Source organism: Felis catus, chromosome X, assembly GCF_018350175.1.
Source record: "Felis catus isolate Fca126 chromosome X, F.catus_Fca126_mat1.0, whole genome shotgun sequence".
Taxonomy (NCBI): domain Eukaryota; kingdom Metazoa; phylum Chordata; class Mammalia; order Carnivora; family Felidae; genus Felis; species Felis catus.
Window position 1 is genome coordinate 114,478,912 of NC_058386.1, and position 18,611 is coordinate 114,497,522.

Consider the following 18,611-nt stretch of genomic DNA (forward strand, 5'->3'; position numbering starts at 1 on the left):
CCAGCTCTGAAGCTCTTGGGTGACTTGAACGTGTTCATGAGTTCGAGCTCCGTGCCACCCGCGTGCAGCCCGCCTGGGATTCTCCCTCTCTTCCTCTCTCTCTCTCTCTCTCTCTCTCTGCCCCTCCCCCATTGTGCTCTCTCCCTCAAAATAAATTTTTAAAAAACTTGTAATAATTTTAATTTGCAGCCCCTTAGTCAACCACGGTCAAAAAAACAAAAAACAATGATAAAATAACATAAATTTACAGTCCCCCCCCCCACACACACACACAATTGATTAAATCTTTACTGATGCCAGAACTCTGGTAAAAGTACTTTTATTTTGCTTAAGTTTTATTTTTTTATTTTGAGAGAGACGGGGGAGGGGGGGTGGGGGAGAGGGACAGAGAGAATCCCAAGCAGGCTCCGTGCTGTCAGCGCAGAGCCTGACGCAGGGCTCGAACCCACGAACCGTTGAGATCATGACCCGAGCCAAAATCAAGAGTTGGACGCTTAACCAAATGAGCCACCCAGGCGCCCAAGTAAAAGTGCTTTTAAAAATGTATCCCCACCGGGGCGCCTGGGTGGCTCATTCGGTTGAGAGGCCAACTTTGGCTCAAGTCATGATCTCACGGTTCGTGGGTTCACAGTCAGCTGTGCTGATAGCTCGGAGCCTGTTTCCGATTCTGTGTCTCCCTCTCTCTCTGCCCCTCCCCCACTCATGCTCTGTCTCTGTCACAAAAATGAATAACCATTAAAAAAAATTCTTTTTAATGTATCCCCATCATCTTCAAGACTATACAACTTATGAAAATAAATGTCTTTGAAGGGCATTCTGGCTCACTCAGTAGAGTGACCTTGATATTGGGTTGTAACTTTGAGCCCCGTACTGGGTGTAGAGATTACTTTACAATGTTTGAAAACAAAATAATAAAATCTTTGAAAATAAATGTCTTTGAGAATTAGCTTCCTTGGGTGCTTCTGAAAGCACAGTTTAAAAAAACAAAAACAAAAACAAAAAAACAAGCCTCTTCGGGACGCCTGGGTGGTTCAGTGGGTCGAGCGTCAGACTTCAGCTCAGGTCATGATCTCACAGTCTGTGAGTTCGAGCCCCGCGTCGGGCTCTGTGCGGACAGCTCAGAGCCTGGAGCCTGCTGCGGATTCTCCGCCTCTCTTTCTGTCTGCCCCTCCCCTGCTGGCGCTCGGTCTGTCTTTCTCTCTCTCAAAAATAAACGTTAAAAAAATTTTTAAAAACCCTCTTCATCGCACAATTTTAAATGTTCCTACTCATTCCGTAACACAAGAAATTTGGGGAAAAGCCATGTAAATCAAAGGGGCATCATTTTATTCGTCCAAATCATCGCAATTCAGTGCCCACAGTACAGATGAGCAGGGACACGTTTGAACATGAGCTTAAAGACAAAATCACAGTACCCAACGACTACAGCCACCGCCACCACTAGATAATTCTGAACATACTAGCTTAGCAATAGGTAAACATTAACCTTAGCCTCTTCTTAAATCTTTAGTATAACTTCAGGCCTTTCGAGAGCAGCTATTTAAAGCACGAGCTATAAAAGTACACAAGACGGACCCACTAATGTCAGAACTCACGGTATCCACGCAGCCCCACAACTACCTGCCGCATCTCCTATTCCGTGCCCATCCGCCTCTTCTCGGGTTCAGAAAACCTAATTTTGAAATACCCAGCATCTGCAATGGTAAATCCAATGAAAATGACTTACTTTATTTCGCTTATAAGGCATGTGAAAGACACACGTCATCTGTTTGTGGTCCCTGGAATGTGTTAACTAAGGAAGCAACCGTGACCCTCTTTTGTAAACTGTCAAGTGCAAAATGGCAATAAAAACCAGGGCTGGCTGCTGCATTTTGCTGTGATTAGTCACATCATCTGGCTTGCGACTGCAAACTCAGAGATGCCCCTCAAAAACACACACGTTACTTTTAAGTGTTATCCACGAGTCTAAGGATATCTCATCATACCATTTCGATTCGGTCGGTCGGTCGTTTGTTTATCAACATTTAGTTTTGAGAGACACAGAGAGAGCGAGCGAGCTTGAGCAGGGAAGGGGCAGAGAGAGAGGGAGACCCAGAATCCGAAACAGGCTCTGGGCTCCAAGCCGTCAGCCCGTGAGATCATGACCTGAGCCAAAGTCGGACGCTTAACCCACTGAGGCACCCGGGCATCCCCCATCTCAGTTTAAACAGAGGAAATGTTATTTAAAATCATCCCCTGTGGTTTTTCTGATCAGACTATACATTAAACAGCTAATGCTTCACCTTAACTGTGGGCCGCGAGTGCAAATGAAGGCTTGAGAGACAGAAAACCCAGTGTCCCCGAATGACAACTCTCCTGGCTGACATCACCCGCAGACCTTGACCCAACCAAAGTAGATTTGGAGAGGCAACTCAACCACTGCCAGACCAGACTTTCTGGCCACGAAGTTATTTAAAATTAATATTCTAGTAGCATCTACAAGCTTTCTTCTGCCTGCAGGCTTTACAAAGAAGAGTCATTAGCAACTTACTAAAAATGAAATCAGCATATAATTATATATATGTGAAATACATATACAACATATATACACATATACATACACATATTTTATGTGTGTGTGTGTGTGTGTAAAACTTGATTTTAAATCTTATTTCCAGTGTGAAAATGTCATGGAACGGTTTTGGGGGATGGGAAGTGATAACTTGATTTTTTAAGGTTCAAACTTCTAGGGGCACCAGGGTGGCTCAGTCAGTGAAGCGTCCCGACTCTTGACTGCGGCTCCGGTCACGATCTCGTGGTTCGTGGGTTTGAGCCCCGAGTCGGGTTCTGTGCTGACAGCTCAGAGCCCGGGGCTTGCTTTGGATTCTGTGTCTCCCTCTCTCTCTGCTCTTTCCCCACGTGTGCTCTGTCTCTCTCTCTCTCAAAAATATATAAACATTCAAAAAAAAATAAAGTTCAAACTTCTACTTCTAAGAGATCATTTGAATAACAATAAATTAATAACAGTGACACTGAAATTATATCTTCAAGCCATTGGCCGTATACATCCATAAACACATAGCAGACAAATGAGGATCGGTTTCTTCAATAATGTCTCTATTAGAATCTCTTGTTGAAAAACAAGAAAAAATCTCCTGTTCATCTTAACTAATTTCCTAAGTAGCTGGAGGTGGTCTCAATATGAAATTGGTCCCGTCTAGATCAAGGAAATACAGAAAGATTCAATAAAATTTTATCTACTTCAGACAGAAGCAGTGTGGATAACTGGGTAAAGAATGCATCCTTCTCAAGTACGACAGCTTCTCCCTGGGTTTATTTCAACCCCCGGCCCACTAAGACAAAACTGGACAAATGCTTTTTTTGTGCTGAAAAGATGGAGTAGCCTTTGTGCTCTACGGAAGGAAAACGCTCGAGTAACCCAGCAGAATGATTTCAAAGCATGTATTTTGTTTCTTGAAAATTATGAAATCTGGCTCTTGGTTTCGGCTCAGGTCATGGTCTCATGGTTTGTGGGTTCGAGTCTTGCATCAGGCTCCACATTGCCAGTGCAGAGCCTGCTTGGGATTCTCTCTCTCTCTCTCTCTCTCTCTCTCTCTCTCCTCTCTCTGCCCCTCAGGCGCTCTCTCTCTCTCTCTCTCTCTCTGCCCCTCAGGCGCTCTCTCTCTCTCTCTCTCTGCCCCTCAGGCGCTCTCTCTCTCTTTCTAAGATGAATAAACGTAAAAAAGTTTCCACAGTGAAATCATTTAAAAATAAACACATTCACGTGTAAGCCACAGATCAACACATGGGGTATGATCCCACTTCGGTAAAACACCTAGATACGGGTGGATTCTTAAATTGTCGTCCTCACCGGTTAGAAATAAGCTCCCTGAGGGCAGGGATTTGTGTCTGTTTTGTTCAGCGAAACGTGCCAACAGTGTCTAGCACGTAGAAGGTGATCAACAAATATTCACTGAACTATCTATGCCCACAGAAAATTCCCTATGGCCAAACTGTTAGCGTTTTCCTCCAGAGAGCAGGACTGGGCTAGGCAGAAGGGTGACTTTCAACTCGTTAGTTTATGGGCATATGCGGTTTAGATGTTTGACAAACATCATATAGACATGATTTAAGCACATGAGAAACTGGAAAAATAAAAGATACTTCCTCCCTGCACGCAAACAAAGAAACACACGACACACACAGGAAAAAAAGGAGTATCTAAGGCGCCAGGCAAGGAGGTGAGAGCTACACAGAAGAAACCGTGAAGAGAAAGCAATGAAAGGGCCAGAAAGTACCTGAGGAAAATGAGGTACAGCAGGTGGGAAGGGACGACCTCTACCCCAGGGCTTGGTGTCCCAGATTGCCCGGCCTCGCCCATGTCTGCAGTAGGTTTAATTAGGAGCACGGCTCTGGGGGCGCCCGGGGGGCTCAGTCGGTTGGGCGTCCGACTCTTGGTTTTCTTGGTTTCGGCTCAGGTCACCATCTCACAGTTCATGGGTTCGAGCCCCACGTCAGGCTCCACGCTGACAATGCAAGCCTGCTTGGGATTCTCCCTCGCTCTCAATCTCTCTCTCTCTCTCTCTCTCTCCGCCCTTCCCCCCCCCAAAAAAAATAAATAAATAAACTTAAAAAAAAAAGAGCATAGCTATGGAAAGGTTTTCCTCCCTCCCCCCTTCAGATTAAAAGCCACCCAATGGGGACAGCAGGTTTTCCTAACTACAGGCAGGTACATTTTGAGAGGGACTGAACCATTTTCATAAAGAACTCCATATGTGATGATTTACTGGAAGGAAAACTAGGGATAAATAACTGGGTTTTTTTCCTCCTTAAAGCAACAGCAGGGCTGACCTAAGCTTACCCGTCTAGGCTTTGCAATCTATTTTCCTAAAAGACCTCTCCAGCCAGCCGCCGGGATGGGGATGCGGCTGGCACATTTGACTGACAAAAGGTCTTGCCCTGGAAAGGTCTTTGCAGATTCCTGGTCAATATAGTATCAAAACACGTGCCTCTCATTTTCTCTAGATTATCCCACCCCGCTCCCACACAGATTTGCACAACAAAGGCTGAGTCACGACCACTGAGGCAATGGAGTTAGTGACTATTTCGCTGTCTGTGTCTTTGCTTGTGCTTTTGTTTTTCCTTGGAAAAATTCTTGTGGATATTTTTTTTCTTTTTTTGCCTCTTAAGCTTCCGGCAGGGGCTCGAGAACAATTCCCACAAGGGGAATGAGTCCGTATATTGTAACCTTCCTAAACTCATGAAAAACTACAGACGAATAACCATCCAAAATGAGCACCGACTGACGGGCCAGAATGCATCATAGTTCCTAATTTCCAAATACTTTAAATGTGACCACCCCAAATTTAGGGAAACCTCATAAAAATGAAGTTCAGGCATTCCTAAAGTTGATCCACAAATTCAACGCAAAATTCCTAGCAAAATCCTGGCTAGTTTTTTTTAATGCAGAAATTGACAAGCTGATCCTAAAATTCATATGGAAATGCAAGGGTCCCAGAATAGCCAAAACAATCTTGAAACAGAAGAACGAAGTTGAAAAATTCACGCTTTCTGATTTCAAATTTTCGTACACAGCTGCCATAACCAAGACAGACAGACTTGTGGATAGATCAGTGGAATTAAACCGAGAGTCCAGAAATAAACACTTACATTATGGTCAAGTCATTTTAAACCAGGGTACTCAGACATTTCGGCGGGAACGAATATTCTTTCAACAAATGATGCTAGGAACACCTGGACACATGTGCGTGCAAAACAACGAACTTGGACCCCTAACTCACATAATGCACAAAAATCAACTCAAAAAGGATCAGACCTAAATGTAAGGGCTAAAACTCTAAAACTCAGGGGCGTCTGGGTGGCTCAGTTGGTTAAGCTTCCAACTCTTGGTTTCGGCTCAGGTCGTGATCTCACAGTTCATGAGATCGAGCCCCGTGACAGGCTCTGCGCTCATAGCCTGGAGCCTGCTTGAGACTCTCTCTCTCTCTTTCTGTACTTCCCCTGCTTGTGCACGCTTGTGTGCATTCTCTCTCTCTCTCAAAATAAATAAGTAAATAAATAAACATTAAAAAAAAAACCTAAAACACATATGAAAACATAGGTGTGATTTTGTGATCTTGGATTAGGCCAGGTTTTCTCTTTTTTTAATGTTTATTTTGAGAGAGGGGCGCCTGGGTGGCGCAGTCGGTTGAGCGTCCGACTTCAGCCAGGTCACGATCTCGCAGTCCGTGAGTTCGAGCCCCGCGTCAGGCTCTGGGCTGATGGCTCGGAGCCTGGAGCCTGTTTCCGATTCTGTGTCTCCCTCTCTCTCTGCCCCTCCCCCGTTCATGCTCTGTCTCTCTCTGTCCCAAAAATAAATAAACGTTGAAAAAAAAATTTAATAAAAAAAAATGTTTATTTTGAGAGAGAGCAAGAACATACATGGGTGTAAGCGGGGGAGGGGCAGAGCGAGGGAGAGCAAGTATCCCAAGCCGGCTCCTCGCTCGGCACAAACTCACGGGCTCGAACTCATGACCGCGAGATCATGCCCTGAGCCGATATCAAGATATCAAGAGTCGGCTGCTTCACTCAACTGAGCCACCCAGGTGCCCCAGGCCAGCTTTTCTCATATGGGACACCAAAGGCAGAGGATGCCAGAGAAAAAATAGGCCAAGAAGTACATTAAAAGGTGCTTAAACAATTACCCAGTTATCAGGGAAATGCGAACCAAAACACAGTGAGCTATGACCTCACACCAGTCAGGATGGGCGTCACCAAAAAGAGAATAACAACTGCTGGGGAGGATGCGGAGAAAAAGACGCTCCTCGTGGGCTATGGGGTGGGAATGCAAATTGGTGCAGCCGCTTTGAAAAACAATACGGAGGTTCCTCAAAAAATTAAAGACAGAACTACTAGAAGATCCAGCAATCCCACTTCTGGGTAGCTACCCAAAGAAGACAAAACACTAACTCAAAAAACCATCTGCCCCCCACCCCGCCCACATTCATTGTAACATTATTCAGGATAGCCAAGATATGGAAGCAATGAAGTGTCCATCCATAGATGAATGGATGAAGAAAACTGGTGGGTGTGTGTGTGTGTGTGTGTGTGTGTGTGTATAATGGAATAAATTCAGCCATAAAAAGGAAATGTTGCCTTTTGTAACAACATGGATGGACCTTGAGGGCATTATGGATGATCTCACTTACATGCAGAATCTTTAAAAAAAAAAAAAAAAAAGCAAGCTCAAAGATACAGAGAACAGACTGGTGGTTGTGGGGTGTGGGGGCAGGGCCGGGGAGAGGGAGGTAGTGCCTGGTTTAACAAGGGTCAACATGTACAAACTTCCAGTTGCAAAATAAGTCAGTCCGGGGGACCTAATGTACAGCACTAATAATTCTGTATTGCTAAAAAGTTGCTAAGAGAGTAAATTTTTAAAGTTCTCATTATAATAAATATATTTTGTAAACTATGCATGGTGACAGATGTCACCTAGAGTGAATGTGATCGTTTTGCAGTATATGCAAACATCGAATGCTGTAGATCTGAAACGTTTGACATAAAAAATATGTATTATTTAAAAAAGGGGGACACCTGGGTGGCTCAGTCGGCTGAGCGTCTGACTTTGGTCCAGGTGGTGATCTCACGGTTTGTGGGTTCAAGCCCCCAATCGAGCTCACTGTTGTCAGCATGGAGCCCGCTTCGGGTCCTCTGTCCCCACCCTTCTGCCCCTCCCCCACAGCGCCCTGGCTCTACCTTGGCAGTGTGGAGACTGCTAGGGATTCCCTCTCTCTCTCTGCCCCTCCCTTGCTCATGCTGTCTTTGTCTCTCTCAAAATAAATAAACTTAAAAAAAATCGTTTTAAAGAGAGAAATGAAAACATACATCCACACAAAAATTTGTCTAAGAACGTCCACAGCAATATTACTCACAGTTACCAAAAAGGTTTAGGGGCGCCTGGGTGGCGCAGTCGGTTAAGCGTCCGACTTCGGCCAGGTCACGATCTCGCGGTCCGTGAGTTCGAGCCCCGCGTCAGGCTCTGGGCTGATGGCTCGGAGCCTGGAGCCTGTTTCCGATTCTGTGTCTCCCTCTCTCTCTGCCCCTCCCCCGTTCATGCTCTGTCTCTCTCTGTCCCAAAAATAAATAAACGTTGAAAAAAAAAATTTATAAAAAAAAAAAGGTTTAAACAACTCAAATGTCCATCAACCAAATAGACCATTAAAATATGGTAGATCTTCATACAACAGCAGTAGTATTCAGCCACATGAAAGAATGAATGCTGATACATGCTACAACATGGATGAACCTTTAAATGCTATGCTAACCGCAGCCAGCCCCAAGACATCACATATTATATGATTCTATTTACCTGAAATGCCCGGGATAGATACATCTAGGAAGGTAGAAAGCACTGTATAATATCGGCCATCAGGGGTTGGCGGGATGAGCGGTGGGCAGGTTTGTTTCTGGGGTGACAGGGATATTCTGAACTTCTGGTAATGACTGTACAACTCTGTGATTATCCTAAAAACCACTGAAATGTATACTTTAAATGGGTTAATTGCATGGTATGTGAATTATATCTCAACAAAGCAGTTTAAAAAAAAACCTTGAGGGCCGCCTGGGTGGCTCAGTCAGTTAAGTGTCTGACTTCGGCTCAGGTCACGATCTCATGGTTGTGAGTTCGAGCCCTGCATCGGGCTCTGTGCTGACAGCTCAGAGCCTGGACCCTGCTTCGGGTTCTGTGTCTCCTGCTCTATCTCTGCCCCTCCCCCCCCAAAATATAAACAAACATTAACAAAATTTTTTCAAAAACCTCTTTCCTCCTCCTCCTTGCTTTCCCTTTTCAAAATAATGCAAAAAACAAAATGATGCAAAAAATTATCTGAAAAGAGAGTAGATGTATCTCCATACAGGTGCTAGCACATAATTTTCAAGAGACAGAATACACATATGTAAATTTTAAGTACTGCGATAAAACCCAGCATCTGCAGGGTTAACAGCCAACATAACCTCTTCATGACAGAGATGAGAATATCATTACTAGATATTTGAAAGTCAGAGAGAAGATAATCTATTTTTAAGAGTAAATTTCAGTATATTAAAACGTCACTATACTTGCTATCTGGGGTACCTTGGAAAACCACGACTCAACTATTTGATAAGCCCCAAACTTAATTCTTAATTGTGAGTGTACCATGGTCCTTCTTTCCAATATGCCATCAGCTTTTGGTTTTTCCATTAAGATATAATTTTTTTTAGAAAATTATACCATGGGGGGGGGGGGCACCTGGGTGGCTTAGTCAGTTCAGCATCCAGACTCTCGATTTCAGCTCAGGTCATGATCCCAGGGTCGTGGGATCTGAGCGTGGAGCCCACTTGGGATTCATTCTCTCTCTATCTCTCTCTCCCTCCCCTCCCCCTCTCTGCCCCTCCCGTCCCACACTATCTCTATCTGCCCCTCTCCTCCACACGCATGCGCGCGCTCTCTCTCTCTCTCTCTCTCTCAAATAAAAAAAATTTAAGTGCAATGGTTTAAAAAAAAAAAGAAAATTATACCAGGTATTGAAAACGATAGGAAATAAATGAATAAAGTTCTCAACTGGAAAGCAATAACGGCTGCTTAATATTTCGACTGAAGTTAGAATAAGATGGGAAAGGATTCCTCTCCGGCATGAATTTAAACCATAAAAGAGTAAACTAGATGGGGCGCCTGGGTGGCGCAGTCGGTTAAGCGTCCGACTTCAGCCAGGTCACGATCTCGCGGTCCGTGAGTTCGAGCCCCGCGTCGGGCTCTGGGCTGATGGCTCAGAGCCTGGAGCCTGTTTCCGATTCTGTGTCTCCCTCTCTCTCTGCCCCTCGCCCGTTCATGCTCTGTCTCTCTCTGTCCCAAAAATAAATAAACGTTGAAAAAAAAAATTTAAAAAAAAAAAGAGTAAACTAGAGAATCTGTAAAAAGAAAAAGAAAAAAAAAAAAAAGGAGGGGGTTGTGTAATAAACTACCGATCTCGTGTCCCCAGTAAAGTAGGATCAGTTACCGTTAAAGCTGTAGCTTCTCTCATTGGACAGCTCTGAGCACAGACCTCTTCTCCACCCCCAGGCATAGATTACACCGGTTCCAGACTGTGAGCAAAGGAACACGATGAGTCCAAGGGACCCGGGAGCCAATCCGACAGCACGAACGTTTGAGCAACAAATCCCAGCAACGCTTTGTCTTTTTGGAGCAGTGCTTCCACTCTGCGCCCTCGTTCCTCCTCAAGTACATTTTGCTTTGGGACACAAACAACGGTCTCTCGTGACTGACCTCTTCTCCATCTATGCTCGCGCATCCAGGCTTTAAACACCACCTAGAAGCCTGATGGCGCCCAAACCTACATCCCCGTCCGAGGCCCCTTCCTCGAATGCCAGGTCCCCACGTCCCATCGCCTACTGGACACCTCCACGAGGACAGCACATAGGCGCCTCCGAGTTAACAGGTGCCAAACCAGACCCCCGCCCTCCCGATTCTTCTCACAGACCCGCTCCCCCTGCACACATGTCCGTCTCGACCGATGACAATCCCTCCTCTTTCTCTCGGACCTTGTAACCGAAGCATTTTGGCAAACGCTTTTTGGCTCCACCTTCAAGAGATCCAGAATCTGAGCACTGCTCACCACCTCTGTCACCACCGCGCTGGTTCGAGCCACCATCACCAATCCTAATGGTCTCCTTTTTTTTTTTTTTTGGCAGTTTATTCATTTATTTATTTTTCTGTCTCTCTCTCTCTCTCTCTCTCTCTCTCACACACACACACACACACACACACACACACACAAATGCAAAACACACTGCTTCAGCCACACGCGTCCCTGTCCTGTGGCTTGAACTTGTCAGTATTCTCTCGTGTCAGGGCCTTTTAACACCCATGGTCCCCTCTGCCTGGAACACCCCCCGAGTCGTAAGGTGTTTGTTCCACGTCACCTTCCTAGTGCTGGAGTCGCCAGCTGGTCAGATCCTTACGTGTGTCATACACATACAACGTGGGGATGCTTTGGGTGAAAACTAAGTAGGAGAAAGTGCTGTGACACTGGCCTCTTGCCAGGAGCGAGCTGCCTCCGGGACAAGACCTTGGCGGCAACAGAGAGGGGAGACTCACCTTGACCGCAGCCAGATCGGGGGCATCTCGCCCTCCGGGGCTGACCCGCTTCCGCCCTGGGGCAGGTGAGGGGCAGTTCTGTCACCCCAGAGGGTGCCTGTTACAGAAGACGCTGTAATAGGGATGTTTGCTTTCCTTGGGGGGGGGGGGGGCGACGTCTAAGACTGAGGTGCCTCCTGGGGCCCGAGAAATGCAATGGAAAAAAGAAACCTTGACTTTCTGACAGATCTTGAACAAACGCATTCGTCTGTTTTCCAAGAAACTAAAATATTACTACCCCACGTGACAGGAGAACACGGGCTTTTCCGGATAACTTACTTAACATCACCAACCCTCCAAAACACAACCAGCAACGAGAAAAACAGAAAATAAAAGGCTTTTAAGCAATCAGAACTGACAGCACAGAGTCCAAGAGTGAAAGTTCACATACATTCATGGAAGTAGACTCCCCGAGGCCCCACTCATAATTTACTTACTCCTATTTTGCAGACAATTCTAACGGGTTTCGTCACCTGCATGCCTGCTCAGAGCAGCACGTTAGAAGAAGCCAATGGCAGAGGAACCAGAGGACTAGACACGGACTGCTGGTTGGTAGAAAGTTGTGGGGGTTTGTTAAATGGTTTTATTTTTTATTTTTGAGAGAAAGACAGAGACAGAGACAGCACGCGCGGGGGGAGAGGCAGAGAGAGAGGGAGACACAGAATCCGAAGCAGGCTCCGGGCTCCGAGCTGGCAGCACAGAACCCCACGCGGGGCTCGAACTCACAAACCACCCCAGAAACAGTTTAAAACGACAGCAGTAGGGGCGTCTGGGTGGCTCGGGGGGGGGGGTGAGCATTCACCTTCGGCTCAGGTCACGATCTGGCGGTTTGTGACTTTGAGCTCCCGCTTGGGCTGTCTGTCCTGGGCAGGGAGCCGACTTCAGATCCTCTGTCGCCGCCCCCCCCCCCCCTCTCTCTCTCTCTCTCTCTCTCTCTCTCTCTCTGTCCCTCCCCTGCTGGCTTTCTCTCCCTCAAGTATAAATAAAACATTTTAAAAAAATAACAGCAGCAAAAAATGAGACCTAACAGACAGGGGCTATATGAAAAGATTAGAAAAGCGGGCATTACAAATTAAGAGGCAGAACTATCTGTACCCAGTCTAATGGAGGGACAAACAACCCTCCAGACTTTAGGAGCCCCTGAGACAACACTATATACAGCACTTTAAAATAACTAATGCTATTATAAGGATAATCTTGAGTCGTCAAAAAAAAAAAAAAAGATGCAGTTATCACCAGGTTCAGGAGTTAGGAGACTAAATCATCTTTCCGAAAGGCTTTCCACCCAAAATGTGACAGATTTGGGGACAACGGGGGAGAGGGGGATGTATCAAGCACCAAAAGTGCTAAACCTCATTTACCCAGAAACATTCGGTCATGTGGAACACGTGTTGATTTTGTAAGGGTGTAGCTCCAGAAGATGTGTGGATGACAACACAAGTTAATTACTCAGTATGCGACGTGTACGCCCTCACAAAATAAACCTTCCAGCGAGCAGGTGCTCACAACTACTTATCTGAGTTATCCGAGGTATAGTTTGCATTCTTTTGTCCTGTAAGGAATGTAAAACATTACTTTCTTTTTTCCTCTTTCTTTCCATCCTCGGGTAAGGAAGGTGTGGCTGGGGGGGGGGGGGCAGCATTTATTTGAGGACAAGTTCAAAAGGTAATTTTATAATAAACTATAGGCTACTTTTTTTTCATTTGAGAGAGAGAGAGACGGAGAGAGCACTGGAGGGGGGGGGGGAGAGGGGGAGAGGGAGAGAGGGAGAGGGAGAGAGGGAGAGGGAGAGGGAGAGGGAGAGGGAGAGGGAGAGGGAGAGGGAGAGGGAGAGAAAGAGAGAGAAAGAGAGAGAAAGAGAGAGAAAGAGAGAGAAAGAGAGAGAAAGAGAGAGAAAGAGAGAGAAAGAGAGAGAGAGAGAGAGGCTCTTAGGCAGGCTCCACCCTCAGAGCAGAGCCCAACACAAGCCTTGACCCCACAACCCTGGGATCATGACCTGAGCTGAAATCAAGAGTCAGATGCTCAACCGACGGGGCCACCCAGGCACCCCAAGTGTGGGCTACTTCTGTGCTAGACTTCCTGAGTTATCGAGATAACCCGTGTAAGCAGTTAAGCACCTGACTCTTGATTTAGGCTCAGGTCATGATCTCACGGGTTCCTGGGATCTAGCTCCGCATCTGGCTCCGTGCAGACGGTGCGGAGCCTGCTTGGGATGGTCTCTCCTATTTCTCTGTTCCTCCCCGTACTTGTGTGTTCTCTCTCAAAATAAATACATAAATTAAAAAAAAAAAAAATTTGCTTCTTCCCAGCTCAAGACCTACTGGTCAGCTCTCTCTGAATCTTCCACAGAAACCACACCCCCAAAACTGAACCCAAAACGTGCTCTTCCTCCTCCACCCAGTCACCCTAAGCAGAAATCTGGAATTAATGGGTCTCCTTCCCTGTCCCTCAAACCTCACGACCAGTCACCGAGTCAAATCACTTGTACCCTCTCAATTCTCCAAGCTTGCCCCAGGTCCCAGAACGGACTCAGTCCAGGACTTAGTGCACGCTTGCTCGGCTTTCTACAAATGCCTTCTAACTGGCCACCCTACCTCACGGCTTCCTCTCTACTGCGTTGTCCGCACACTGTGTCCTCCACACAAATGCCAGGGTGAGATCTGTAAAAACAAGAAGCCCCACCATGCGCTGCCACTGTTGATCACCGTGCACACCACGCACTGTGCAGTCCTAGCGAGGGCATTGTTCATGGTGCAGTCAATGTGAATGGAGCCCCTAAGGGTTGTGCAGTGCACAAGCTGTACAACCATATGCAGCAACCTTGCTGTATTCCTCTCCATTGGCTCCCCCATTGCCCTACAAATGAAGTAAAGACCTTTAGTATGCATTACAAGGCTCTGCCTGATCCAGTCCCGGCCTACCTCTCCAAATTTCTCTCTCCTGTACTTTCCACACTTTGCACTCCAATCATTAAAAAACAATTCCCCAAACCTACTATGCTGCCCCTTTTCTGCTTATTTTTGCAAATCTTAGTTCCTTTGCCTAGAATACCGTTCTCCCTACCTATCCCCACCACTCTATCCCCCGCCCCCAGTGCACTTGCAAACTGTCCACCCTGAAGACTCAAATAGAGGCAACCATTCCCTCTCTGGCTGGCCCCCAGCAGATACTGCACAAGCACGTGTAATTTAGCTTATTACACGGTACCATGCTCCTGGTAGTGAGCAGTTTATAAACGATCATTAGTGAAACCATCTTTCAGGAAGTTCTGCCCCACAATGAAAATCACTGTAAACACATTTTTTAAATACATTAGCATTCTTAAAATATATGAAATACACATGAAATCCTCTTTCACGCGTGAAATCCTGGTACCATGGCCTGTGTTCTAACAGCACGGGTACGCACCACTTCCAGGACACTTTGTTGATCCACAAGGTGAAAGGCATTCCTGCCAAAAATGCTGAAAGGCAGAAAACTACCGCAAGCCCCTGTAAAGACAGCACAGCAACTGGTATTATTTAGGTGCCGTGCTCTGTCATGATGCCAAGGCCACAGGGACCTGCCCACGTGCAGGAGCCTTCCACAATACCGGAAGATGAAACTTCACAATATAGAAATAAGGGAAATCACCAGCGGTAGAAACGTCAGCTTGGATTTCACAGCAGCGCTAACTTAATATCTGCGTCCGTCACCACATTGCCCCCTAATGATTTATGACATATAGAAATCACTGCTGACCGCCTCAAAACCCAAACGGACAAGACCAACAAGTTCTGTGTTCCGAAGGTGCACAGATGGCCGTCCCGATCTACTCTGGTCTAAGTAAAGGGGTTTGTGTGGCGGCCTCCTCTGGACTCGCGGATGACCCTGAATAAGGAGGAATCTTTGGAACGTGTGTTGTGACCCCCTGATGCGCAGAAAATTGCCAACTCTTTTTTTTTTTTCCGGATGCCCAAACTCCCACTGCAAGGCTGAGCACCTGCTGAACCAAAACCACAACCTGGGCGGACCGCGGTGCCTCGCAGATCTGTCCCGAAAGCCTCGGCTGAACTTAAGGTCCCAGAGTTGCACCCCGTCCTCGGGGTGTCCCCACGCCCCGGTCTGCCCGGTCCCGCGGGGAACCCGGCACCTCCGACTAGGTGAACGTGCACGCGCCCCGCGGCTGGCAAGTGGCCAAGGCCACGTTACGCCGCTCACTCCCCTTTTCCAAAACGCGGCGGCGGCCCCGAAAGTTGTGTGAGTCGGGGGGGGCGATTTTGTCTGTCCGTCCTGTCACACACCAAAACTTCTGCCATCGGAGTGAGGACCCCAGGAGGCAGGAGGCTCGCGGGCCGGCTGGGGACGTGCACCGCTCCAGGGGGAGGGGGGCGGGAGGGAAGCCCCGGCGGCGGCCGCACCGTCTCTCTACCCCTCCTCCAACTGCGGCTCGCGGATCCCAGCGCCTTTTTGGACTAGGTTTCCCCGGCACGTGTTACTCGCCACCCCCCCCACCCCCCACCCCCCACTCTCCCGGCATTCAGGGACCAGCAGAAGGGAAGCGCGGCCCGGGGGAGGCCTGTCTCGGGTCCGCGGGATGCGGACCGGGAAGAAGCCGTCCGGCCCCACCTCTCCCGTGACACGCGGCAGCGGAGACCTCCCCGCACCGCCCGCCCGCCGCGCCGCGCCCGGCCCGGGGAACAACGGGCGCCCCCCGCAGTGGGGAAGGGTGCGCGGGGTGCGAGCTCAAACAAAGTGTGCGCGCCGGCCGGCCGCGCCGGGGAGGGAGCGGGGAGCCGAGGCGGCCGGGCGGCGGGCGCGGGGAGGGAACTCACCTGCCACGAAGACCGCATGCAGGAGGCAGAGGTAGCTCTTGCAGTGCTTCTCGGATATCCTCACGCGCTGCGGGGCCATGGCCATGTCCACCTGCCCAGGGACGGCCTGGGCGGCCGGCACGATCGTGCAGCCGTCCCGGTTCGGGGGCAGGCCCGGGGTCCCGCCGCACAGCGCGGGGGGCCGGGGCGCCGAGCCCAGGCGCGCGGACCGGGCCGGCGGCGTGGACGCGCCCGGGTGGGGCCCGGAGCCGGCCGCCGCCACCCCCGCCTCGGGGTCCGGGCCGCGACCCCCGAATTCCGCCACGCGTCCGCCCAGGCGAATCTGGGCAGGACCGGAGGGGGCCCACCACCGGCTCCGCAGCCCGGGCGCGCGCGCGCGCGTCCCCGGAGCCCGGGAACTTGCTCGGAGTTTGGGGCCCCCGCGCACTGCCTCGGACGGCTGCCGCAGCGAGAGCGGCCGCTCCGGGGAGCGCACACACGCCCCCTCCCAGCTGCGCGGAGGAAGGAGAGTGGAGGCGGAGGAGGCGGAGGAGGGACTCAAGACGCCCGCGGGGAGGACCCCTGCAGAGACGCCTATTGTCAGGGGCGGGAAGGCCGGGCCCGGCGAGCACGCGTGGTGGGAGGGGACGGTCGGCCTCGCACTCCCCTGGCAACTCCTGCAGGTCTCGACGGTTCCGCAGCATCCCCGCCCGCAGCGGCCAGGCGGGGATCCGCCGCGCGGGGGCGTCGCTCAGTGAGCGCACGGGCGGGTGGCCCCAGCGGGACCGCAGTCCCAGCTGGCGCCCAGAGACTGGCCCTGGATGGTCTGAAAAGGGTCTGTGCTGCAGCCGGAAGATGCCCTCCCCGCCCCCAACGCAAACACACACACACACACACACACACCAGTCGGATCTCTTGGGGATGCTAAGCCCCTTGCCTTCCAGATCCCCGATTCTCAAAACGCCGGGGTCCTAGGAAGCACGCGGTACAGACACCTGGGCTGCCGTCCCTCAGCGACTTGGGGATCTTCGCAGGTCTTAGAGCACAGGAGTATAGAGGCCACAAGAAAACCGAAAGGCGAGAGGAGGCGACCCCCCTGAAGAAGCCAAGTGGGAAATGGGGCAGAGGAGAGATGGGGTTCCGCAGTGCCTGCGATGAGCAGGACCCGCGGGAGCCCTCCCCGGGAACCCGCGGCCTGCTGAGGAGAGGCCAGGGAATGTCAGTATTAACACGGCACAAGTCTGAAACCGACTCAATGCCACCGGGATTCGCCCCCAAGTTTGCTTCAATGCTAGAAGTCTTTGTGGGAATTGCAAGGGCCAGTTCTCTCTTTAATCCTTATCCTTTTTCAAAGGTTTCTGTCCGGAAGAGTGGTCTGATGTTATACAGGCCAGTCCTTCCATGTGGATCTTGTAAACACTCTGTGGGGAGCCCCTGATTTATACCCGAGGAAAGTGGGTGCGGGCAAGTTCCAAAGTAAGGGGGGAAAGCGCGCTCCCGCACACGCTCACGCACCTCTCCCTCTGGCCAGGGTACGCCCTCTGAATGTGTTAAGTCAACAGGCACACTGTTTTCCAGCCCTTCTCTGGAATATGTGCTGAGGGCAGAGGAGGAAAGGTTTCTCATTGTCCCCTCCGTTGTGGAGAAGATGGTATTAAGAATTCCACCAGCGCTACACTTGTTGATCTTTAACGATTTTAAGTTAAAAACCGGGGCACCTGGGTGGCTCAGTCCAGTTAAGCGTCTGACTCTCGATCTCAGCTGAGGTCATGATCTCAAGGTCAGGTCATGATCTCAGGTTCCTTAGATCCAGCCCTGGGTTGGGCTCTGTGCTGACAGTGTGGAGCCTACTTGGGATTCTCTCTCTCTCTCTCTCTCTCTCTCTCTCTCTCAAAAAGAAAGATAAAGAAGTACGAACAGCAGTCCATAAAAGTATTGGATGACTGAATAGGAGGCTATCTTTATAATCATGGGGTAGAGAAGGCTCTACTTAGCATAATAAAAAAAAAAAGTATGTGATTGATCCACAGATGGAAAAATGCCCTGCTGTATTGTCTAGTGAAAAAAGATGCAAAACAGTATTTATAGTTTGATCTCCCTTTTCATTTTTTTAGCCCACTTTTTAAACACTACACATATGTATGTGCGTAGAAAATGGTCGAGAAGGATACAGACCGCTAACAGTGGTGATCTCTGGAGGGTGAAATTGGGAGTCACTTGGTTAAGGGGGAGCTCTTGCTTTTTGCTCTATAAGAAATTATGGCAGGGGTGCGTGGATGGCTCAATCAAGCATCTCTTGGTCTTGGGGTTGTGAGTTCAAGCCCTATGTTGAGTGCAGAGATGAAAAATAAAATCTTGGGGGGCGCCTGGGTGGCTCAGTCGGTTAAGTGTCCTACTTCTGCTCAGGTAATGATCTCCCTGTACATGGGTTCGAGCCCCACATCAGGCTCTCTGCTGTCAATGCAGAGCCCGCTTCAGATCCTCTGCCCCCCTCTCTTTCCTTCCCTGCCCTCTCAAAAATAAACATTTTTTTAAAAATCAAAAATAAAAACAAATTCTGATACATGCCACTACATGGATGAATTTTGAAAGCAATATGCTTAAGTAAAAGAAGCCAGGCACAAAAGACCACATATTTTATGGTCCTGTTGACATGAGGTGTCCGG

At 49.0% G+C, this 18,611-nt stretch overlaps 1 protein-coding gene across 2 annotated transcripts in view; it reads right to left on the minus strand.

Moving 5' to 3' along the window:
* Positions 1-16,500, minus strand: part of MCF2 (MCF.2 cell line derived transforming sequence) — a 111,359-nt gene extending 94,859 nt beyond the window's left edge. Inside the window, exon 1 of one of the 2 annotated variants that reach the window (XM_045050765.1) lies at positions 15,967-16,500. In XM_045050765.1, the coding sequence (XP_044906700.1) occupies positions 15,967-16,051 (85 nt within the window). In that variant the 5' untranslated portion in view covers positions 16,052-16,500. The remainder of the gene's footprint in view (positions 1-15,966) is intronic. The other variant, XM_045050764.1, reaches the window with a different exon arrangement.
* Between the last annotated feature and the right edge of the window lie 2,111 nt (positions 16,501-18,611).